The 24,967-nt window shown below is 47.6% G+C and overlaps 5 protein-coding genes across 5 annotated transcripts; 2 read left to right on the plus strand and 3 right to left on the minus strand.

Annotated features, from left to right (window-relative positions):
• Positions 1-952: 952 nt before the first annotated feature.
• On the minus strand, positions 953-2,402 carry N7510_005151 (FAD-binding oxidoreductase; the record flags this gene model as incomplete). The annotated part of the gene is made up of 2 exons (XM_056977077.1): positions 953-1,717; positions 1,776-2,402. 2 exons carry the CDS (start codon positions 2,400-2,402, stop codon positions 953-955), a joined length of 1,392 nt encoding a protein of 463 aa, XP_056837033.1.
• Positions 2,403-11,053: 8,651 nt separating this feature from the next.
• On the plus strand, positions 11,054-13,795 carry N7510_005152 (glycoside hydrolase family 125 protein; the record flags this gene model as incomplete). The annotated part of the gene is made up of 3 exons (XM_056977078.1): positions 11,054-11,464; positions 11,517-12,514; positions 13,699-13,795. The coding sequence occupies 3 exons, from the start codon at positions 11,054-11,056 to the stop codon at positions 13,793-13,795; spliced, it is 1,506 nt and encodes a 501-aa protein (XP_056837034.1).
• Positions 13,796-14,914: 1,119 nt separating this feature from the next.
• N7510_005153 (uncharacterized protein) lies at positions 14,915-15,808 on the minus strand (the record flags this gene model as incomplete). Its single annotated transcript, XM_056977079.1, has 2 exons — positions 14,915-15,527; positions 15,765-15,808. The coding sequence occupies 2 exons, from the start codon at positions 15,806-15,808 to the stop codon at positions 14,915-14,917; spliced, it is 657 nt and encodes a 218-aa protein (XP_056837035.1).
• A 1,072-nt stretch (positions 15,809-16,880) lies between these two features.
• On the plus strand, positions 16,881-18,545 carry N7510_005154 (uncharacterized protein; the record flags this gene model as incomplete). Its single annotated transcript, XM_056977080.1, has 3 exons — positions 16,881-17,584; positions 17,643-17,981; positions 18,203-18,545. 3 exons carry the CDS (start codon positions 16,881-16,883, stop codon positions 18,543-18,545), a joined length of 1,386 nt encoding a protein of 461 aa, XP_056837036.1.
• A 591-nt stretch (positions 18,546-19,136) lies between these two features.
• On the minus strand, positions 19,137-21,054 carry N7510_005155 (GMC family oxidoreductase; the record flags this gene model as incomplete). The annotated part of the gene is made up of 3 exons (XM_056977081.1): positions 19,137-20,086; positions 20,153-20,866; positions 21,024-21,054. The coding sequence occupies 3 exons, from the start codon at positions 21,052-21,054 to the stop codon at positions 19,137-19,139; spliced, it is 1,695 nt and encodes a 564-aa protein (XP_056837037.1).
• Between the last annotated feature and the right edge of the window lie 3,913 nt (positions 21,055-24,967).

A 24,967-nucleotide genomic window follows, 5' to 3' on the forward strand; every position in this document is an offset into this window, starting at 1 on the left:
CCTTGCATTTTTGCGAAGAATATACCGTCATCGTCTTCTATGTCGATGATATAATCATTGTCAATCATCCAAGCGCTTATTATCGTGCAGAGGCAATAATCGATGGCCCCTATAGACGTAGGAGAAGCACGATGATTATTAGATATTCAGATTCTTTGTAATCGCGAGTCAAAGAAGCTATAGCTCTGGCAAAATAGCTATATTGCCCAGATAGCAGTGAAATACCACCTCACAGGAGGCAGAAAATTCACTACCCATTGATCGTGGATGAACTGAAGCCGTACGATGGCAAGGCATCAGAAGATGCATCTATGCCAACAAAAAGTTGGATCCGCACAATATGCCAATTTCTTTAAGTGGTGACCAGTCCGAACATTGTCCTTTGCAGAAAACTAACACCTTTTCACGCCATGGGGTCTTCCGGTCGTCGCACGTTCGTTTCACAGTAAACGTGGAACACATTGTCCTGCAACCGAGCGCGTAGCATAAAAAGCACAAAAGACGGTATTCGGGTACTGTGTTGTTGTAATATTGTTGTAATCGCAATTACTCAAAGGGATGAGCAGCTGAAGCGGTCATCATCGAAGCTTTAAATGATCTAGCTGTCATGTTAACCTTGTGTCCCCGCGGCGCAACTGGAAGCAATCGGCGTACATAGTCAAGGTCATAGAGGAGATCATTGCTATCTGCCATACCCTTTCTACAAATCTGGCGAATATACGAACCAGCTGAGTCAGTGTCCCAGTCTCATGGGAGCTTGCCGGCGGCACTCCGTACCTCTGTCGCGATGATTTCCGTCCACGATCGTTCGAGATTCTTAAAACACGGTTCTCGCCACTCTCAATAATAATAATCATACTATACCTTCTGCTCTATCGCAGATACGGAGCTGCCCGCGCATATAGATATGTATTATCAATTACTTCCCGTAAGTGGCGCAATAGCCCAACGTTTACTCCATCGCCGGCACAGTCAATTTAAACACGTTATTCGGATCAAATCTGGACTTCAGGCCCTTTACCACGTCCGAGTTCGAACCATACGCCTTTTTGAGAACCACATCCGGCGTCTCCGCCTGAGCACCACTGTATAGAGACAAATATTTCGTGGGCAGGACGTTACTCGGATCGGCCTGTTCAATCTCCTTTGCCATCTGTACTGCCCACTTCTCCGCTTCCTTCTTCCTCCTCTCCTCCGTCACAAATGCAAGAATCTCAAGCATGTAGTGTGGCTCACGGGTTGCGAAGACAGACGAATAATCCGACTGCGTCGCTGATGGGCCGCGCAGCTGATGAATGGAAAACATAGTGCATGGATCAATGGGCATACGCTCGAGGTTACGGCCAATTGTCTCAGCCACCGTTTGTGGAATGCTGCTGATGTTGTGCGTGACACTGGAGCCAAAGACGCCTGTTGGGACTAACGCGCCAGTTCCGGTGAACCACTCTGGGATGGTGGTGACCGCAACAGTATTCATAATTAGAGGAACTAGGCCACCAACTTTTGCGCTCCAGCGCTGGCCCTCGTCGATGTCGGAGCCACTCCAGACGAAGATGACGGCAAAGCAGCGGCCAGTTGGAGTGTTCACTGCCGTTTGTTGGATGGTCAGTTGCGGAGGGAGACCTTCAGAGTCGAGGATCATTTGGTAGGCAGCATTAAAGTCCACAAAGGTCTTAGTGATATCAGTGGAGTCGTAGATAATGGTGCCAGCGAGGAGCTTTGGATCGTTGATTAGTGACGAGGCACGTAGGAGGGCGAAGAATGGCGATACCCACGCTAGTGAGAGGATAGACTTTGACTGTCAGATCAATGATCACACCAAACAGACCCCCAGCGCCGCGGATGCCTTGTAGGAGGGTTCTATCGGCTGTTATAATTTCTCCATCAGGGTTAATTACGGTGGCGCCGAGAATCTGGTCAGCTCCCAAACCCCATTGCGAGGAGAACGGCCCATAACCGCCGTATGTGGCCCAACCAATGTAACCTACACTTGGGATAGCTCCTGTTGGCGTGACCAAGCCCTCTTCCCAGAGTTCACTACCGAGCTCTTCTTGCAGAGCGCCGCCTTGAACCGTGCAAGTTTTCCGATCCGACGCGATAGTAACTGTGTTCAAAGCACGCAGATCAATGAGCAAGGCATTCTTAACCACAGAGAGGCCTTCCAAATTGTGGCCTCCCGAACGGAGTGTAAATGGGACGGAATTGGATTTGGCGAACTTAATAATGGCGGAGATGTCAGAGGGTGATTGCGGCTGAACTACAGCCAGTGGATTGTTGAGACGAGCATTGTTCCAAACCTTGCGTGCGGAAGCGTACTCAGGAGATGAAGGAGGGGTGTACCTGATAGTGGGATGGCCTTTGAGGAAGGCCTTTAGGGCGCTTAGTTGGGCGGTGTCTGCCATTTTGATAGAGACAATGGATGTAATAGTGACTGGGACTATTATTGTTTGATGTTGAAGTGGTGAAAGTATCCTCTTTTATTACTGGCACTGGGTTCCTTTTATACGTGGCACTGGAGTCAAAATCCTGGTACCATCATGCATCAGCCATAGCTAGATTAGTTGGTCCGAAGATGAGTTAGGTCGGAATCAGCTCTGCCTCTTTGCCAATATTTGTCTGATATTATAATCAGTGTGGGTCGCCTAATTGGCTCTTGAAAGTCACCTCTGCCTGCATTCGGAATAACCTTTCGGAATAACAGTGGACCTGGTAATAATCAAGCAACCCACTACCAGTTCGTAGGAATTACATAAAGGAGGGAGAAACAAATGTTCTCGACTATTAGATACTCTAATATTATCCAAGTTCCCACCAACCACTAATCGTCGCTAATGCATGATCATCCGAACCTAACTAAGTTAAGTTAAGGTTGGTTACTTAACCATGGCGCGTTAATTTCTCGATTACTCAACTCTCCCGAAATCTTCGAGTCATCGCGGGCCATTGTGACTAATCATCCACCGCCATTTCCTGGCTCGCTCCGTCGATCCCTTAATTCCCGAGCTTTGAGTCTTCAACACTCTGTTATTATGGCAAGTCAAACAGACCGGTGCATTAATTCTAGCCCCGAGCATCGCAAACGAGGACGTCCGCCGATCACTGACAAGCCAGAGTTCCACGAGGTAGGTTGTAACGATCAAAGGAAGGGAGTGTGGCTAAGAAAGGCAGCGACGGCGCAGGCAATTACGCTTGGCTCAGCAAACTTATCGTCGTCGAAAAGAGGAGACTATCAACGATTTAAGAAGACGAGTAGAAGAGCTGGAAGGTGGCATTGAAGAAATCAGCCATTCCTTTCTTGATATCAGCAAACTACTTCTGGAGAAACAAATACTTGAGCGACACCCACAGATAACTTCAAGTTTGCAAAAGATTACCCGACAATGCACGACGCTCGCGCAAAATGTAAATGATAACATCAACCGAGAACTCTCCGAAGGGCTCGAGGGACATGTCCAGCGCGACACGACTAGTGATGAGCAAGAGACGAGACAAGGTGCGGTGCAGGATCATCCAAGAACAAGCATGGGTACGAGCTCAATGGAACCCCGTTCAAAATCAACCAAATGGATTGTTGAATCCTCGGTACTGCCTCCTGCAATGTCGAATGGAGAAAATCAAGCACCACCGGATCCATGTCCCAACACTCGCTGGCCCAAGCAAGTCCGTTCGCTGCCTCCACCTTCCGCCGATAGAGGGCAGTGGGGTTTTGCACAGCATCTGGTACGGCAATGCGGCCTGGTCATATATGATCTACTGGTCTCTTCATCCAGATATGTTCTACGAATTCAAGAAGTGTTTGGGTTTTTTCCATCTCCGCCGGACCACCACCAGATGATCACCTCCCTCTACCGTATGATACATTATGGGGACAACATTGAATTTCGAGCCAATATACTCAGTTCGCTGCGCACCGCGCATACCACCTACAAACTAAAACAGCTCGAATGCTCGCCCAGAGCGTGGGAATTTGCATGCTCTCTTGAGTGGCTAGATGCTTGCGAGGTGCAAAAGTTCCTGGGCGAGAAGGGTATTCATATCCAAGGGAATGCTTGCTCCGTGCTTTATGACTTAAATCCTGGCCTGACTTCTTCCCCACCACTACACCTTAACGTTGCTGCATTTATTAAATGTAAACCCCCCGTCGAGTCGACAACACTTGATTACGATTGCTAACACCTCACAGATCTGTCTTTTGGGGCCATATGCGCCCGCCCTGGGCCGGTGTTTCGACGGGAGCATGTTTCGAATGCTCTTCGCTTTGCCACTGTGAGATGCATTTGATATTCTATGAGGGAGAAAATGCTGTATTGGCGTTTCACCATGCGCTAAAACGCTGATGGGTGTTGTGATTACACTTGTGTTAACTTAGCACATGGCCTCCGCCTCCGCCTCCGCCTCCCAGATATGTGTAGTAGTAGTGTTCAATTATCCGATTTAGCTTGCCTTAGGTACAGCTGTTATGCGGGAGTGCAATCAGGCTGCCCGGCAATGAGAATGGTGCACAGCACCACAGGGTAGATTGTAATGGTGCAAACAAAACAAGCAAAATAAATAAATACGCAGACAGCGAGTATGTGTGTCCATTGAAGGGGGCTCCGGCGGATATTCTGACTAGCTGGTTAACTAATTCAGCACATTAATAAGCGCAGTAGAAATGAAAGGGTGTTTGGTATCATTTGTCCACCCTGTAGACATATCTCAAACGGCTATTTATCAGCTCAGAAATGACAAGCTGCTGAATTTTTCGGGTTGATCAACTCCCTCCCTTTTTGACAACTTTGTAGCTCTCATATCACCGCTGTGTTTGATTTGACAATGCTTTGAGCACGTGGGATTGCAACTTGATATCAGGGCACAAATCACAGAAGAGGCGAAGAATAGGACAAAAGTCCTATACTAGGAACAGACCCAGATTGCCAGAGCAAAAGAGAATGTAGGTCGGGTTTGTGGGGCATTCATTAACAACAACATAGACGTTCGACCTTTATACCACAGCCTTTGTCCTGCAATGTCACAGACACTATCTAACCAAAGTATGTTTTTTACACAGCTTTTAACTCGGGCCCATTCGCGAACGCCACTTGCATCGGCCATTGGTCCAAGTAGGGATACAAACCAGAATAAATCCCGTGTATTGACTGCGGCTATGCCACCAACTACAAGGATCCAGAGCTGGACCCTTTTGGCATGGACTGATAGACGAGACAAAGGGGCTTGTTGATGCTCAAGCTTGAGCATTACCACCAGGCGTGGCTGAGGCGCTGTCTCATAAGGCAATGGAAAATCCGCCCCAATTGAGAAAACGAGACCACAAATTCGGCAGGCATCATACCAAAAACCGCTTTCCGAAGACAACTCAAGCAGTTCCTTGCCCGAAGGGAGACACAACATAGTGTGCTGTATTAGATTTCGCCTGTCTGCAATCTCGGCGAGTCGTGTCGTCAAAAGTTGCTTAGCATTTTTTGGGGTCTTCGAGAAAGGATAAGTAAGACTTTTATCGCCTCAAAAATCTCTATTAACTGCCGAGTGAAGCCAATTTTGCGGTATTGACCAAAGTCAAGTTCCGTATCTTTCTCACCCTGCTTGAGCTCTGCTTGTAATGTAAATGGGTGAAAATCTTGTAAGGGAAGACGGAGAATTGTGGGCGAGAAAGTCTCTTGCTCGCAGCTAAAATACAGAACTATAGGCGTCAGAATTTGAAAGATATCCGAAATTACGAATATATTTCGAGAATCGGCGAGCTTACAAACAGATAACTACAGCAAGTCCAGAGAGTTCAATGCTCTCAAGACCTCCTCTGAGCTGAAATCAGATGATATAATGATAGAGACCAATGTGGTATGCAGCATTGAATGAGGTGGCTGCGGACATGTCCAGCCAGTATAATTGGCGTAACGACGGCCTGAATGGTGATACCCCTTTGTGTGTTATCTTGATTTCATTACAGCTGTTGTTAATCAGGCAGAGAGCGCTCAGAATCAGAGAATCGGTGATTGACTGGTAAGCGGTCCCTATGGCTTGATTGATAATCCGGGCCGATTCCATCTCCAAGAAAATAACACTTCCTTCTTTTCCAGTCGGCACAATTTGGCGGTTGATGCTCTTAGAAGCATCACCATATGATTGTCTGTGCCGTAGTGCACCAAATGACAGAGCGAAACAGGAGGATTCATCCACCATGTAGCAATGAGACCACGCACTTGACACGCACTTGCGATGGCGGTGAGACTCAAGAGGAAGTCGTAGAGCGCCATAGCAGAGACCTAATCGTTCAGATCACGAAGGAGAGGAAACGAAGTGGAGTGAGTTGTATTGACTGAGTCATCTCCCAGAGGGAAGGTCTATCTACAAGTCGTCATTTGTGTTTCGCTTGATCGACAGGTCTACTACCATCTCAAGTAGTTAGTTGAACGGCTATGACTTTGTATGTGGTTAGGTTTCGGTATTTAGTAGAGATATACTTAGCCAAAAGTTTAAGTAAATTTCTGACGCATATTGCCAATAGCCACCTACAAGCCTTGAAAACTCCGCCCCCCATTTGCACTCCCACGAGTGAATTCGAGTGGAAATGTATGAACATTCGAACAAGCATCTAACCTAGCCTCTCTCTGTTTGGTGTCCTCGCTTGCGTTTCCCAAATTCAATATGATCTTCGACGCTATATGTCTAAAGCTGTCTTAATCGATAGATCCGGCCGCACGGATACGGAATGCACGACTTCTTTTAGAGCTGCTGATTTAGCTATCTCTAGCGTAGTAGGTACAACTGAGGGTATGATGGGTTCTTTATCTTTAGGATCATTTTTCCTCTTCTATGTCTTCCAAATTATAGAGCTGCGAATGAAGCCATCGCAGTAGTGGAACTTGGTAATATGTTTTTGGCCAAACAAACATATCAATGTACATTAGGTATGTCTACGTTAATAAGAATGTTCGCATGACATCGGAAAACTTATAGAAAGACAGGTGCTCCTGGCAATTTTACTATTTGGATTTTGTGCTTTAAAGAAGACACATGCGCTCGTACTGCAACATTGTATAACAAGATTGGTGATCGGTAGATCTGCGCGAGACCCAAGTACCTGCGAATCTCTAAAAAACCACCACAGACACAAACCGAAAGTCAAGGCATCCCGTCAAATCTCGTCACTTTTTCATCGCCCAACCCGTCCAAAAAGCTGTCCTTTCGATGATGAAAGATCTCTAAAGCCATCTCCGAAAGCTTGTCCCGGTCATCCACTGTCCCGATCTTGACACAAATCATTAGCTCGTTGATCGTCTGCGAGGTCAATGGGCTCCCGCAATTTCCACAAAACTGGCGAAACACTTTCTGACCGGTATTCGAGTCCCCTATATACAATTTGGGCTGGTTGGTTCCAGTGAAACGAAGGGCGGTTTCGGGAATTATGATGTTGGAAGAGAAGGAGGACCCGCTGTTGCGTTTGCAGGTAAAGCAGTGGCAGAGACCGACCTATTCATTTGGCGAATACCGATATCAATAATTTTCGTTTAATTTGCTTTATCTAAACTGATTTTCATTACTAGAATGATGACAATAATCGCTCACCTTTGGGACTGGCTGAGACTGAGGAAGATCAATGCGATAGCTCACTTGGCGGCACAGACAGGAGCCGGTGAAGGCCGTGTGAGACATATTGGGCTTCAAACCTGGTGTCTATTATTGGTATGTATCAATAGTACCTGTGCCGAAGAACTAATTCTAGGATCCGCAAGTATTTATTTAACACTAAATGTCTAAACTTCAAGCGAGGCCAATCCTCTTAGGGGTGTGACTTTACTGTGGGCCATGACGTCCGCTATGATAGTTACACTGTGTTTAAATGCCTCATAATCCAGATTGACGAGATTAATATGATATATCGTTATTTCGCTTTCCTGTCTCGAGCAGCTGACGCTGAGGCGGCATATTAGGGGTTCTAAGCCAAAGCTGTCAGACATCGTTATCGCCAGCAGCAAGGTTTAGAGGACTTGAGTGCAAAGTAAGTACAGGATCCTGTTGGGTCTGTATAAATTTTACCACCGTCGGAGAGCTTGTTTCTGGTCCGGCGTGCGTATGTTCAATGTCCCGCAGCCACGACATCCGGTGATTAATTGATGACATAAGTCCCGAACAACCGGAAGTGTCTCATAATCGCTTAGCATACTCGGAAAGATTACTAAACCGAAGAATGAATATCCAAACTCACCTGGCTTCATCTCAACTGATCTCTCATCGCTGTGAAATATGTGAGTACAAATCCGGACTTCAGGGCGGGTGGGATATCATTGGTTGCTTCGAAACTTTGGGCCAATTGCACATCCTGACCACGGGCATGTCTCCTCGTCCGTAATCGTGAAATAGTGGTTTAATAATCGTAGATTATTGCAAGTAACTGCTCTCGAAGAGCAGTAGACATGATTCGAAGGTCTTACAACCGGATCTTCGAATTAAGTCTCTGGAAGACCTGTAGTACCGTACCCACATACCCTTTAGGGGAAATGCTCCATCGTCTTCTTACTAATATACGCGTGTATTAGTTACGTAATCCACAGACGAGCCGTCCACACAAGCGACCCGTCCATTTTCTCCACAAGTATAGGATTTTGAAAGATTTCAACCACAAAAGACAATTAAATTGGAATATCTAAAAGATGAACCACATAGTTACTTATTAGGACAAGTTATTATAGTATGTCCAATAGTTGTGCAGCCACTACATCGTTGTGGAGCTCGCTGGTTTGGCCTAGGTATAGGCTCATCAACCGGCCCCTGAAGCTGCGTATCAAGCTGTTGAACTCGATCCTGACCTTCCTGTACAAATAAAACCAGATCATCACCAATATTAGCACGCCCCCTTGCCCTCTTTTGCATTTCCGCTTATTCTCACCCCGTAGAACCTTGATCTCTTGTTGAAGAAGAAGGTTCATATTCATTGCCATCTGTGCGGCTTTTTCAAGATGTTGAATATGAGATACTAGACTACTAGAAAGCATTCGTTTACGAAGACTTCTCTGTAGACTACGGACCTTGTGATCGAGTTGGCGAGGATTCTGAGGTGTTTGAAAAGCAGAGGAGATTGAGCCTTCAACGTCAACAAGAGGTGGTGTCGTTGTCCAAAGCTAGAAAGTAATTTTCAAGAACCCGATCTTGATTAAGCGGGTTAAGTCCTGCACCTGCAAAACCACTACGTATATTGTCCCTAGTAAACACCTTTTCGCGAGTAGGTGGATAGAGAGACAAGAAATCCTCCTTGTTGATATGGTTGTTGCCGGCAACCATCATCTCTTCTACTAGTTTTCCATATGCGCGCTTAAGTGGGCCAAAAACACTAGCATCGCATGGCTATAAAAAGGTGAGAGTTATGAGGAGGCGTGCAAAGGTAGATTATAGCATGCTCTTTATAGAATCCATCAAAATCTATAATTAAATGTGTGGAAATACGAAAACTGTCTGTATTAGCAAGTCAAAAGCCCATGGTGCTTTTCGGTCTAGTGATATAGCATTTTTGACAAAATGACTGCTATGACCGCCAAAAATAAGTAATCAGTCGCTTTGCAGTAGTGGAGTACCGTTTCTATTGCGGTTCTATTATCTCTTTAAGCCAGTGAAGATCTATTTTGTTTGTTGTCCAGCTATTCTGGCTTCATGCAATAGTTTAGTCCCTTAAGAAAGAATAGATTCTTGATAGTAAATACCTTGATATTCTTTTGCTTTCAAGATGAGGAATGGCGAAATATGGATCTCTTTCAAGCTCACACATTCGACAATTGTGACTTATTCACGATTCCACTAAATAACCCTCCGAGGTCTTTCACTGCGTTCTGTCGATAATTAGAATTCCTACACATCACATACAGAGATTTTACTCCTCATCATGATTTCCTAATTGGTATTAGTCTAGTATTAGTTAGTACGCCCTTAAATTGTTGGGCATCTACAGAGTTATTACAATCAGAGATTGATTTCTTCGTGATTTGCAATTCCATGTGGAACCGTCGTACGTCTAGATTTCGACATAATCTACCGCAGTAATAACCTTAGAGGTCGAATAGAGTCCCAGAACACGGCCAGTTTCGTCAAAGTTCCAGATATCACTCCCATGAATGCCATGCTCTGTGACCACACTTGATGGGATTTTAACGGGACTGCGCATGACGGGACCACGCTCGACGGGTCTGCGCTTGACGGGACCGCGTTTGGCATCACTGCGATTGAAGACTGCGTTTGAAGACTGCGTTTGACAGGTGACACAGGGCATAGACTGTTGTAGATAAGTAGAGACTCTTCTTCGGTCTCTTCTTCCCTTTCTCAACTTGGATCTCCCGTCGACTACGTACTCAAATTGAATTCTTTATTGATTTTCTTTCTTGATCTGACATCCGGTCACATGCTCCTGAATAACTCCGCGTACGGTCGCAAACCACCGTTATATTATGACCTTTGGTTCCTCCTATTTTGCAGGTTGATATGATATGGGTCGGTTATATCGCGTACGTAGTGCTAGATGGAGCTTGATAAACTTGGATGCCCAGTTGACACCAAGATTTGCAATCGGATCCTATATGCGCTCACAAAGTAAATATTGCGCCATTCGGCGCAGAAATTCAGGTCGAATTGAAAAACCACGTTTATTTATCAGCGTCTAGTAGTTGCTTAGTAAGAGCCTCTTCTTAACGTTACAGGGAGTGTTATACTGTGGCCGTTGGTGCGCGTTTCTGTGTAATTTCACGCCACGAAGCCGATTAAGCAGGACAGTTCGAGGGACACCAAACATCGCAATTGTTTCTTTTTATAGGCAAAAATAGCCATCTGAACTTGAAATTCTTGAGATAGAGGCAATTTCAATTGTATTGGTGACGAAATCGCGCTTTGATTAATATGGACGCGGAAATTCTGGCAGATGCGGAGAAATTTGACTACTCGGCGGTTGTTTACGTTAATGCCGAGCGTCTGCTCGATGGCACTTGCCAAGGTTCCCCGCTCACAACTCCCTTCTTTCTTTTAGACATTTCACCTCACCTAAAGTGACTACGTCTCACGCTCTGTTCCATCCATGGCTTTCTTCCTCTCGAGCTTTACTGTTGTGTTAAGTCTGCTTGACATAGCATCAGCTGGCTGGCAGAACATCTCTGCAAATTGTCCTGACTATGCGACGTATGCGACGCAAAAACACAACCCCTTTTCAAAGGGTATACTCCAACTTTCCAATGCGCGACCTGCAGAACACTGCAGGACCTTCGTGTCGCCTGGTGTTGAAGCCTTGATCCACAACATCACCTCGCGAATGGGCGACCCGGATCTTGAGCGGCTCTTTGAAAACACATTTGGCTCATGCGTCGATACGGTGATCCGCTGGAAGGGCGAGGCGGCCACGGGCGAAGAGCTGTCCTTTATCATCACGGGAGACATCGACGCCATGTGGCTACGCGATGCTGCGCAATCATTGCATCCGTATCAATCGCTGGTTGCGGCCAACGACGATATCGCCTCTCTTCCGAGGCGCCATCAACATCCAGAGTCGCTTTCTCACTGAAGCGCCCTACTGCAATGCCTTCAAGCCGCCGCCCGAGTCCGGATTGCCTCTGCCGGCGAATGACTTTAAGGGCAACGTCACTCCGGTGGTCAGCAACCACACAATATGGACACCGTGCCAGTTCGAGCTAGATTCGCTGGCAGCCTTCCTGCAGCTGAGCCACGACTACTGGCAGGCGACGCATGACATCTCCTTTTTCCAACAGGCAAGCTGGCTGCGGGCGATCGATGCGGTGCTACAGACCATGAACAGCATGAAGGTGCCGTCGTACGACCCCATGACCGGGGCGCCGAATGAACACCAGCCGTATCTCTTCATCAGCGACGAGCCTGGCTGGGGCTCTCTGATCAACTCGGGCGCGGGCGAGCCTTTTCAAGCAGGGACCGGCCTCGTGCACACGCCGTTCCGGCCTAGTGATGATCCTACTGTTTTCACGCTGCACATCCCGGCTAACGCCATGATGTCGGTGCAGCTCAAGCAAACATCCGCCATTCTAGGGGCCACAGGCAGCAATAAGACGCTGGAACACGTGCTGTACAACGCAGGCGCTAGCATCGAAAAGGCGATATACCAGTATGGCCTCACGCAGCACCCCGACCATGGCACGGTATTTGCGTACGAGGTGGACGGATACGGGTCCTATAACCTAATGGACGACGCTAACATCCCGAGCTTGCTGTCGCTGCCCATGCTGGGTTTTGTCGACCGAACAAACCGCATCTACCAGAACACAAGGAAGATGCTCCTCAACCGACACAGCAACCGCTATTATACGACTGGCCCTGTGATCTCCGGGATTGGTGGCCCTCACGTGGGCCCGAAGAACCCGTGGCCCATGGCGCTGTGTGCCCAGATACAGACTTCTACCAACAGAAGCGAGATTGCGGAAGTTTTACTTATGTTAAAGTCCAGTACCGCGGGTCTGGGGCTGATGCACGAAAGTATCGATATCTACAACCAGACGGATTATACGCGTCCATGGTTTGTGTGGGCCAATAGTGTCTTTGCCCAGACGATCCTGGATGTGGTCGACCGCTTTCCCGACCTCCTCTTTTCGGAAGAAACATGAGGATATGACCGGGCGTCTAACAGGGAGAAAACCAGGAAAGATCAGGAAGTCATATTGGGTACAGTGGTCGACGGGACATCGAAGATGGGGAAGAGAAAGAAGAGGGAGTGTGACCAGACATGACGGGACTACACTTGACGGGACTACACTTGACGGGACTACACTTGACGGGACTACACTTGACGGGACTACACTTGACGGGACTACACTTGACGGGACTACACTTGACGGGACTACACTTGACGGGACTACACTTGACGGGACTACACTTGACGGGACTACACTTGACGGGACTGCGTTTGGCATCACTGCGATTGAAGACTGCAATTGAAGACTGCGCTTGAAGACTGCGATTGAAGACTGCGTTTGACAGGTGATACAGGGCATAGACTGTTGTAGATAAGTAGAGACTCTTCCTCTATCTCTTCTTCCTTTCTCAACTTGGATCTCCCGTCGACCATAGCACTCAAATTGAAAACAACAGACCCAGAGAATGATTATTAGCCAAAGATCCATAGAGAGATGACCAGAACAGTGGAGTGAAGCAGAGCGAAAAGCTCTTTTGATCACTTAATGTTCACTTAATGCGCATTGCTGTTCGTTACGATTTTAGAATCTAGGGCCAATTCAACAGCAGCTTGTGCATGTGCGATGCTGGTATTGATGATGGGCACCGCACTGTCTTCCTGGTTCACCAACATGCCGAATTCAGTACAGCCAAGAATGATGGTCTCCGCCCCCCTAGAGATCAAATCGGCAATCGCGGCTCTGAATTTGTCGCGTGTTTCGGGAAGGAAGATTTTTTTGTAAGCTCTTGGTATAGTGCGTTGTGGACGTTTGATTGGTGCTCTCCCTCGGAACCCAGCACCTTCAGACCATACTTATCTATCAGGCGGCCAACAAAGTAAGTTGCGGTCATTGTGTAGCGGCCACCAAGAAGCCCAACGGTGGTGATACCCGGCGCCACCACCTTTTGAATATGAAGCATTGTGAGTTCTGAATTTTTCATGATATAAGCATCGGTCGTGTGGAGAGTGTTGCATGCTAGAAGGAAAAAGTCCGCGACCAGCTTTCTTGAGTTTACTGGCCTCTCCAGCAAGCAATCTTCCGATTTCATCCCAATTGCCATCTGTTTGCGCTTGTTCGATGAGTGCAAAGTCCGTCTGGATGAGGATCAGGTTTGGTGTGTGTAGTCCATCGGTTTGAGTCTGCTTTTTGAAATATTCATTGATAGTCTTGTAGTAGACTAAAGTGCTTGGCCACGCAATGCCACCAACAATGCCGATTGTCTTCATTGTGAACTTGACCCCGTTCGTCAGATGCGGGTTGCACTCGATTTCGGCCTGAGACTTACTGAATGGTAGGTAGAGATGGTAGTGGAAGAGGCTGGTCGCGGAAATCCTAGTCTTCGTTTGATAATCTTAGGTGATGAGATTAAGTTTGGGTCCCTCACCGGAGGCTGGTATTTTATCTTAATTGATAACGCCCGTGTATAAGTACCCACCCGAAGTCATTTCATAACATTCATCCATGAGAGGGTCGTAATTGGATGGGGCCAGCAGTTCAATGGTATCTCCGTTCGGCACCCGCATGTCCGACTTTGAAGTTCAGAGCAGCCAACCACGTCTCCGAAGCTCAGCCAGATACCTAATGCCTCCGATTATGTCCGAGCGCCCCTCGGCTTTTGTTATCCGCACTTTAAGTGCATTGGGAGTTAATCAGCTGGTCCGATAAGTCTTTGTCGGAGAAGAAGTCAATAACTTGAGACCATTGCTAAATTGTGAACCACTGACCTTGTCCGACGGGGATATTGACAAGCTTGGGCATGGAGTTGAGAGGATCAGGAGCATTGATTCATTGGGCGCCTTGAATCCCAACTTTCTTCCCGTTCCAATCAAAGCTGGTCGGGTATAGAGATATTGACCTGGATGGTCTTTCGGGAGCCAGCATGTCCATTGAAAATACGTCAGTCCTCTCGTTTCATGTACAGAAATTATCAGTCAGGCTGACATCTCCGAAATGACTCACGAGATCCATCGATTTGCAATAATTTCTCGACCAGGAATTTCAGTTGGCCCGGACCAAAAGGGGGCAGGGAGCCACGCTTTCCGCTCATATTGAGTCGTTGCCCATTACAGTCAGGTTGGAAGAGTCGCAGTTTTTTGTCATATCCTCGGTAGACCTTCATGCCCTCGAAGCATTCGGTGGCATAGTGCAAGCAAGATGCCGCAGGCGAGATATTTAGATCTCCGAACGGCCTAATCTCCGGGATTTCCCATCCTGTGGCGGATGCCCAACTCACAACTACCATGTTATAGGCTACTTTGCAGATGAATAGCATTCAAGAGCAGCTTATTAACATATGGGCCATTGTTGACGAGGCTGTCCATTATGGCAGGGCGATAGGTGAGCAGGTATGAGAGGTGTTGGCGATTCCAGTGCAACTCCAAGAGATGCAGTGCCAAATCTATGGGAACACCATCAAAATCTATTCGAGTGCCAAGACTAGGTATGAATGTGAGGCGAAGCTCCTCTTGCTTGCTGATCGCTGCGTTCGAGATCAGTTGATCCCGAACTATCTCCGCAGACAGAAATAGCGTCTCGGTATCTCTATTTTTCCGATTCGCCAGAGGTGTATCCGATGACTGGTCGTGAAGCAAACTTGTCGCACCGTAGATCTGAGATTCATCTTCTGCCAAGGCTATTTTTGGGTAATTGGCCATCTCAAGCCTTGTATGTCCTCTTATGCAGGAGAAAGGGAACTGTTTGATCCCAGCCTGGTGATTCCGTCCTTCTACAGTAGCGTGCGTCCGTTCAGGTGGTGAAGCATGATAGTGAGTACGCTCTTGCGCAGTGCCAGACTGAGTCAGGGGAGGCTTAAATGGGCGCTGGTGGTCCCTAGGGCTGGCTGTGACGCTCTGAGGCCTTGACTGTCGGCCGTGGACAAGCTACCGCCCAAAGGCTCCGCAGTGGCTGGGAAGTCTGTAAGTTCCCCCAACGTCTCTTGAAGCTCGTCAATCTTTTGCTTGAGAGCTCTCACATCGGCCTTTTTAGCACGAACGACCGCTCTCCTAGCATCTTGCGGATACTCGCAATCGAGATTTCTTGATTGACATGTCTCGCACCGCGGATGCTGCCCTTTGCATTTCGCCTACGCCGTACGTAAGCCAATCTTCTACTAGTTCCTGGGGAATAGAATGGGTCATAATGATTTAACAACAGGATAGCAAGGGTGATAAAAGGAAGTGGATGGGACGACGGGCGTAGGCCGAGATACTTGACGTGAGTGAGGTCTAGCACTAAAAGAAACACAGGATCAAGTAGAAAGGTCTCACCTTTCTCCGTCGACAAGCCTTGCAGGTCCGACAGTTAGGATGTGTCGCGGCTGTCGGTGACTGCTGTTGGCCACCATGCGACTGCGTGAGTGAAAGTCCGCGCATAGTATCCATGTCGGACACGACGCAGCTCCAGCATTCGCGTGGATTCACAATAACCTTGCAGTTTCTCCCGATCTCGGTTTCCAACCTGCAATCGCTTAGACTCTGCAGTCCTAGCGTAATTTAACTAAGGGGGTTGGTTTTCTGTGAATCTATGGAGCCAAACATGTCCGAAAACCACCGCAATCAGATGACTCTACCGACAATCAGGTGATATGCCGGATGGAAGTCCCGTGGCTCGGCAACGGATCGAGATTCATAGTTCACTGGCCGGCCCAAGTCTTGCCGCCGAGAACTCCGAGCCACCCAACCCATGCTATCGGAAATGAGGGGATCGACTTGTATGGAAATCTTATACCAGATCACATATTAATCTGTTAGCCACCTTCATCAATTGATAGATCTGGCGATTTCAATTGAACCAGAGACCAGAGGAGATGGTAGACTTGGCACGGCTAACTACCCACGGGCTACCGTCCGATAAGGATCTGGCTGACAAATTCGTCCTCGTTTCATTTACAAATCATGTTGTTTTCGCCCTCCGATGAAAGCCCGCTGATCCACTCCTACGGCCGGGAGTAGTTGGCCAAATAATAGTGCTTATCAATCACACCAGATAAATCATGCGCAAATCGAAATCAGATGGTCTCTGGCGATGGAAAAGCTTTACTGCCCTATGCAGGGCATCATTCGGCCAAATCGTTGAATAACCAACGGAAGCCCGCAAGTGTTGCTCACGGATGACACAAAGCGTCGTCACAGATTATAATATAAATATGCCCTTCCCTACTCAGGTTAAGTGTCGCCATACTTCGTACAAGTCTCTCGTTCTTGAGCCATCATGTTTGAACCGGACACAATTCTTTTGACTGGAGCAACGGGCAGTCTGGGCGCTGTTGTCTTGGAAAGGCTTCTGCACACTGGCTACCGTGTCGAGGTTGTCCTACGCTCGTTGTCAAAGTCGAAGAGCTATATTGAAACTCGATATTCTTCCTTTCACGAACAGCTTGCTTTTATAGAGATTCCAGATATGACCATTCCGGATGTTTTCGATGACGCCGCCTCCCGCGCAAATGTCATCGTGCATGTCGCAACCCCCTTAGCCTATAGCAATTATGAAGAAGACATGATCGCACCAGCTTGGCAGATCGACCATAATTTGCTCACGGCGGCGGAAAAATCAAAAACTGTCAGGCGCATTGTCTTGACTGGAAGTCTCGTGTCCGTGATATCGCTGCCAAACCAGCTGCAGGACGACAGAGTATTTAACACCGAAGACTTCAACCCAATCTCGCTTTCTGAATCTATCGAGCGAATGCAGAGTGCTTACTCTTTCTCAAAAACCAATTCGGAACGAAACGCATGGCATTTTGTGAAACAAAACAAGCCGACATTTGATTTGGTGGTATTGCTTGCGCCGTCTATCACGGGCCGATCTATCCACGAGGGATTTGTCCCAAACAAAAATGCATTAGGAGGAATGGCTGCAATCTATAGAGAAGTGTTTGATCGCAAATCTCTGGGTTTTCTCTTTCCCTATATTATGTATGTCTGTCCATCACTATTAAAGACTGCCGCGCTAAGACTGCTTTCCTACTGGCAGGGATGTTGATGATGTTGCAACCATCCATTTGCAGGCGATAAGTACGTCAGTTCCCGGAAACCGACGATATATCTTGCATGCGCCAGAGCCCATAACGGCTGTCAAAGTGGCCCGGAAAATCCGTGAAGAATACCCTCAGCTGAAATCTCGAGTCCCAGAGGCCCCCGCTGGTGGAGACGGGCTCATCCAACCGCTTGCGAAGTTCGACACTTCAGAGATGAACTACCACTTCGGATCCGAGTGGAAAGGATGGTGGGAAAGCGCCAAAGCCACAATAGATGATATTTTAAAATGCGAAAAGCCTGACACGCAACGGGAGGTGAAAGACCCATGGAAAAGGTAAGATCACCATTGACGCAAATGCCCAGATCTACTTTTTCCACATTGCTTTCATTTCTATTAATTAAATAGCTATGATTCTCCAAACACGGCTCGTCTTGTGAGGAATGCAATAAAATCCTTTACCGGCCTTTTAATTGCTAGTGCTTCGTTTTTATTAAATTACAAATGTGTACTTTTCCCTATACCCTAGAGGTAATGCAGACACTTGCCGGCCTTAGTGCCTCGGGGACCAACGGTCTCGCGCTCCCCATTGACCGCCCGCGCGTCGCCCGACGCCCCCCGCCGGCTAGCGCCGCCGTCCGGACACGCCCCCAATCACCGTCGCATCCCGGCCGCGGCATCTATAGAAAAGAAATCGACCTCTCATATCTCCGTCGTGTCCACCCCCATCATGTTGATCGATTCACACGACCGCCTCGCGGGGAGACACGAGCCCTCTCGTCGGCTTCGCGGCCGCCTCACCGGCCTCCCCCCTTCCCTTCCCTTATCCTATCACATTCATTCATGCTTCGCCGCCCTCGCTCGCCGTGCGCGGAGGTCGATTGGGAAGACATCCTCTAGTTCGAATGGCGTCGACCTGAGTCGCGAAGACGATGGATCTCTTTAGCTTCTACGAACCCCTCCGGATCTGGATCTGCGGACCTTGCGAGACCGCCGTCGGCCCCTATTACATCCGCGGCTACCTCTACCGCCACCACAAGAGGCACCTGACCGCGCGGACCGACGCCCTTGGTAGCTAGCAAAATCCTGCCCTCCTTCCCAACTATTTTTGAGCTTTTTGGTTGCGTTGCGGGGACATGGTAGCCGTTTAAGATAGGTGGCTGGGAAGGGGCAGGAAATTCAAAGTGAGATGATGGACCGGCCGGGATCCACACTACCATATATGGTCCGTACTCAAGAACCATGCAACAACGAGTCCTGCCATGGCGCAAATACGACAGTTTGAATGAGCTGTCAGCCATAGATCCACTGGGAATGGTGGCTGGAGCAAAATGGAATCATCGACGTTTCTCTCGCATACCGAGGGATGATAGCATCTCGTGTCAGTGCAAAGGAAGACGTTCAATGAACTTGAGCTGGTTTGAGTCAAATGAATCGTCACGGCAGGCATCATATCTTGACAAAGTCTAGCTTTCTATCTGGGTGTTTAACTTATACAAGGCTGTAGGTCTTGATCAATTTCTCCGCACATGTCGAGCCTGTGACGTACGCAACAGCCTGGACATGAGCGTTGACCAGGACAGGAACAACGGACATATCCGCCACACGCAGGTTCTCAATACCAATGAACTTGAAGTCAGGGTCGACGACAGCATCGGCGTCACCGCTCTTGCCCATCTTCGCAGTTCCAGTCATGTGCCAGCTGGAAGAGATGTTCTGGCGCCAGTACTCCAGCAGGTCTTCATCCGAATCACCCTTGGGCATGGCCATCTCGGAAACATGGTCCTTAGTGTACTCCTCGTGCTTGGCAATGCGGAAAGAGTCGCGCAGGACCTCGATCGCGAGACGACGATCGAAGGGGTGGGCAAGGAACTTGGGGTTAAAGAGGAGAGGGGCGTCGGGGTCCGAGGACTGTAGGGTGACTTCTCCGCGGGTCTGAGCGTTGAACAGGAAGACGAGAAGACAGGAGTAGCTCAGAGCCTCAGCGGGGAAGTCGGGGACGAACCAGTGGATGGGAAAGTGGGTGAGGATCTCGTAGTGGGGCACGGTCTCCTTGAGAAGGTATTCCTGCTCATTCTGTGACAGAGCCTTGAACTCGAGTGTGGGGGTCAACTGCTCCGTCAGCTTGAACCAACCAATACCCATCTCGCAGGCAAACTTGGACCAGGGTCCGGTGCCGTCCTCTTGCCACTGCTTCAGCGCAGCGTCCATGGCAGCTTGGTCGCCGTAGAAGGTCTTGCGGTCGGTGCTATCGTCTGTGCGGGTATTGATCATGGGGACGAAGCAGTGATCGCGCAGTCCTTGGCCAAGGGCGGGGACGTCTTGAACGACGTCGACGTTGTAATGTTGCAGCTGGGCTGCGGGACCGATACCTGAGTGCATCAGGATACGGGGGTCGTTAAGTGATCCAGCCGACAGGATGACTTCCTTAGAGGCAAGGTCTAGAAAGATGATCAGTATACCTTCCTAACGATTGTTGGGATGAGGATCAGGGACTCCGAACTCACACTTGGTGCCATTTACCTCCACACCTACGGCCTTCTTGCCCTCCAGCAGAACACGTTGCACAGGCGAACCAGTAACAACCGTCAAATTATTCTCGGCGGTCTTGACAAGGTCACTTGCCGTTGATCGTAGCCCGTTGTATGCCGAGTTGATCAACACGGACATACCAATAGGGTTGCCAGAGTTGTGATCCGGGTTGAGGGGAAACCCCGCCTTCTCAAAGGTATCCAGCAACCCCGGAAGGTCCCTCTCCCACTCATGCGCAAAGCCGACATGCAGCGGGCCCTCGCTACCATGATCCTCAGGCTTGGGGCTGGCATACTTCTTATCCAGACCAACTGGAATTTCGCCGTGGAAAGTTTCCAACGCCTTGTATCTTTGCTGAATGTTGTTCCAGGAGAAACTGTCATCGCCTGCAATGCGGGCCCACTCATCATAGTCATCCCGCGCACCGACACTGTACACGCCAAAGTTGATGGCGCTGGAGCCGCCCACGCAGCGGCCGCGACTGTAATCAATCTCGCGGTTGTTGCAGTCCGCTTGAGGAGAAGTCTTGTATCCCCAATTCATATCTGCATTCATGAAAGTCTGCCATCGCTTTCCGTCAATGCGGAGGTTACGGTCGTCCTTCTGATCGCCGGCCTCCAAGAGCAACACATAGGGCTTTGCCGGGGCATTGGCCAGTAGCGCAGCCAGCACGCTACCGGCTGGGCCACCTAGTTAAAAATGTCAGCGGTCGCTCAGCGGGAACTTTGCCGGATGTTTGTTTTCCATTGGTGTGAAAATTTCCCACAATTCTCGTACATCGCGAATTCCAAAACTGGGGAACTCGTGAAGCCGAAACCTAACTAAATGAAAGCCAGACCTACTCACTTCCGACAACAATAAAGTCAAAAGTTGACATTTTCAGGGAGAGGAAATGAGGTCGAGTTGAAGCAAAACACAAAGGGTGATGGGTTCTCGTTCCGCTTTGGATTGAGGGTTTTTGGAGGAAGATGGGTATTACAATTGATAAAACTTCATATAATGCTCCAACAGACCAGAGTGGGAGGTCTTCTCTGTGTCGTTAAAAAAGTCCCGCAACGCAAGTCCCAACACGTAACCATCTTCCCTCGATTGCCTACCTCCTACACCTGTACGAGGGAAAGCTTGTTAGGTTTTGCTGGTCCAGACCTTGAGGCTCACATACCTTGATGAGGCAGCACCGGGTGGGCGACGTAGACCTGAATGGCATGTACACGTCATTGCCCTATTGAGGCCCAGATAAATCGCAAAATGGTCGTCGGGTCTAGGCATGGGTGGGGGCCTGAGAAACGGAACATGCGATTTATTTCAAACCTAGCTCTCATAAGGAGCGTTTCTTATTGGTTTGTGGTAACAGGACAGTACTCAGTTCTATTTCATACCGGCGCCAGGCTGGCGCGGAGTAGTGGAGAGATAAGGGTTTGACTGCGATAAGGCTGACGCCATGGTGATTATTCGGCGCCAGGCTGGCGCCGAGTGGTGGAGAGATAAGGGTTTGACCGCGATAGGGCTGGCGCCATAGTGATTATTCGGCGCCAGCTATAATCGTCCTAATTTTGGAGCAATCGCCTTCAGAATTTCAGAATTCTAATTAAGAGCAGTAAAATATCTATTTCAAATTTGAGCGTTAACCGACCAGAATTAGGAGCGTGGGAATTAATTAAAAATACAGGCCCATTTCAGATCGATGGGGCGTGCCAAGGCCATCTAGCGGGAGTGTTTTGTCAGCGATTTACGCTCCTCTACTAGGGGAACTAAAATACGAGTGTGTATTATTACTATGATGTATGGCGGACGATGTATCAGCACTATGTCTACAATACCATCTATACTAAACGCTTGATGCTGACCTGTATATAGGTGCGTACTGAATATTCGGAATTTTAAAATTCTGGAAATTTAGGGGTAGTGCTCCTGACTAAGGCGGGTCTAATGATGGTGTCAGGGTAAAATACCCACTAGTATTACTAGTTGGTCCATCTGCCGCATCCCTATCACCTGACCTCCCATTATGGAATGTGGCAACTAAGTGCAATTTCCACTTCTTTACAGAATCCCGCAGTTTTTTCCGCTTTCTGCTCCCTATAAATACAGACATGATAGATAGCCTGAATACCATCGTTTTCATCCTTGTCAAATCTGACTACCTGGTAGGATTACTAGTGAATACGCCTTTTCCGCATTTTCACAGATGGTAATAGGGCTGTTCACGATACGATATCGTCGGGATCTTCTAATATCGTATATCGTATCGTCTAAGTGAAATCTCCAACGATAATTATCGTATATCGTATCGTCAAAAAAAAATCCACGACGATAATTATCGTACGATAATATTACTAAGCCAACTACCAAAAATTCTTCTAATTCCCCCTAATTTGATCCCCCCACGGATTCCAATTCTACTTCTACTTCCACTTCCAATTTCACCTCCAGCTCCCATTATGGCTTCCAATGAAAGGACTACGCGAAGGGTGGCTCGAATTGACTATGAAATGCTAAATGGTGGCCCTGATACACCTGATGGAGGGCTACTATCAGACCAATTGACTGAGTCTGATGTATCTCAGTATCTACAATTCGATACTGACCCTCTGTCTACTGATCAAGAATCTCTTGTCTTTTCAGATATCCTACCTCAAGAATCTGCCTCACAAACCCTTGGTCGGACGAAGAAACCGCGCACGGCACCAATTACGAAATGGATTTGGGACTACTTCTCTACAACTGAGGTATCGCGTGAGTGGAAACCTCGTTTAGGGGGGAGAAGGACTATAGATCGAGATATCTATTGTACAGTCATTAATGGCAGTGGTCCACAATGCAATTGGAAAACCTCAGATTCCCAAAGGCATTTATCGACTACAAACATGCAGCATCATCTCAAGGCAAAGCATTCTATTTTTCCACCTGAAAGTTCTAAATCAAATACAAAGAATCAAGATATTCGGAAGGCCTTTGCAAAACAGCAGAATCTATCAATTCAGGACTGTCTTAAGCGGAACCTCCTTCGGTGGATTATTCAAGATAAGCAAGCTTTTTCTACTATTGAATCAAGGGCTTTTCAGCAAATTTTTGAAGATATCCTAGGGATTTCTTTACCATAGACCTCTCGATCTACTGTACGACGACGACTAGAGGATCAATTCGAAATCCAGCGATTAAGATTGAAGGAGAACTTGGCTAATACATGCAAAACAATTGCATTTTCCCTTGATATATGGACAAGCCAGAACCACTACCCTATTCTTGGGATTATTGGTATGTAACTGATTGATTGATTAATTGACTGATTTTTTGACTGATTGATTAATTATTATAGGTCACTGGCTCACAGAGGATTTCTACTATCGCGAAGAGGTTCTCGAATTCTGTCAAATCTTTGGACCTCATACAGGGGAGAATATTGCTGCTACGGTCTATAAAACCTTAGTAGAATTAGATCTCACGTCAAAGTTGACTACAATTACTAGGGATAATGCCTCAAATATTCAAGATATGGTTTCTGAACTTTATTATACTTTGGATCAGAATGCCTCACCACCAATTCGATTCCGCGGAGTTGATAGCTATATTCGCTGTCTAGCTCATATCCTTAACTTGATTGTTAAAGATATTCTACGATCATTGAAATCTGGAAGTATTTCAGAAGCCAATTCGATCTATGAGAGTCTACAGTCTAAGAATTCTCAAACGACCTCTCAATCAATTTCCTCTCAATCACCATTATCTAAGCTCCGTATTCTTGCTATTTGGATTTCTCGCAGTCCTCAACGGAGGCAGGAATGGAATTCGATCTGTGAAGCAATGAATCTTGATAATAAATTCATTGAGTACGACGTGGCTACGCAGTGGAATTCAACCTTTCGGATGCTTGATAATGGAATCCATGCCCAGCGTCAAATTGATCGATTTTGCTCTGTACAAGGTAAGTAAGCAATTAAACTATACAATTGAACTATTAATTAATTAATTAACTAGGCGATATTCCTCCGTTTACTACTACAGAGTGGGAATGGCTTAGGCAGGTTCATAGGGCTCTCAAAACCTTTAATGACTTGACAAACTTAGTATCTATATCAAGGCCACAAATCAGTCTCACTATCCCAATTTACTGTGCGCTTCAGGATCTTTTAGAAGATACAGCCTTAGTAGGGTACAATGATGATATTGCAAATGCAATGAGGGTAGACATGAAGAAGTACCAAAAGTACTATGACTTCATGGACAACTCAGAGGCCTACTATACGGCCTTGATCCTTGATCCCCAGGTCAAATATGATCTCATACTTCATGAGATAGAGGATCAAGAAGCTGCCCAGATGATTATACAAGCGACTCGTCGAATGCTACATAAGAGATATCCACTGAAGTCGAATCCACAGTCGAATCCACAGTCGAATCCACAGTCGAATCCACAGTCGGATCTACAGTCGAATCTACAGTCCAATTCACAGTCAATTCCACAGTCAATGCGAATGCGGATGCTCCATAAGCTCCAGCCTCGGACATCTCAATTAGTGTCTGATATTGATCAGTATTTTGATAGTCCTCGGGTTACTATCATAGGGACAGAGGATCCAGACTAGCTATGCAATTAGTGGCGCACCCACAGGGGTGAATACCCTCAAATGGCAGAGGCCGCAAGGGAATTTCTCGCGATCCCAGCTTCAGAGGTATCGGTTGAGAGGCTATTTAGTGCAGGGAGAGATCTTTTAGGAATTCGAAGGCTTAGTTTAGGAGCAGATACGATGAGGATGTTGATGTTGATGAATGACATAGTTTAGCTGAGT

This window comes from Penicillium lagena (assembly GCF_028827675.1).
Source record: "Penicillium lagena strain IBT 129212 chromosome Unknown utg000002l_segment0_segment0, whole genome shotgun sequence".
Lineage (NCBI taxonomy): Eukaryota > Fungi > Ascomycota > Eurotiomycetes > Eurotiales > Aspergillaceae > Penicillium > Penicillium lagena.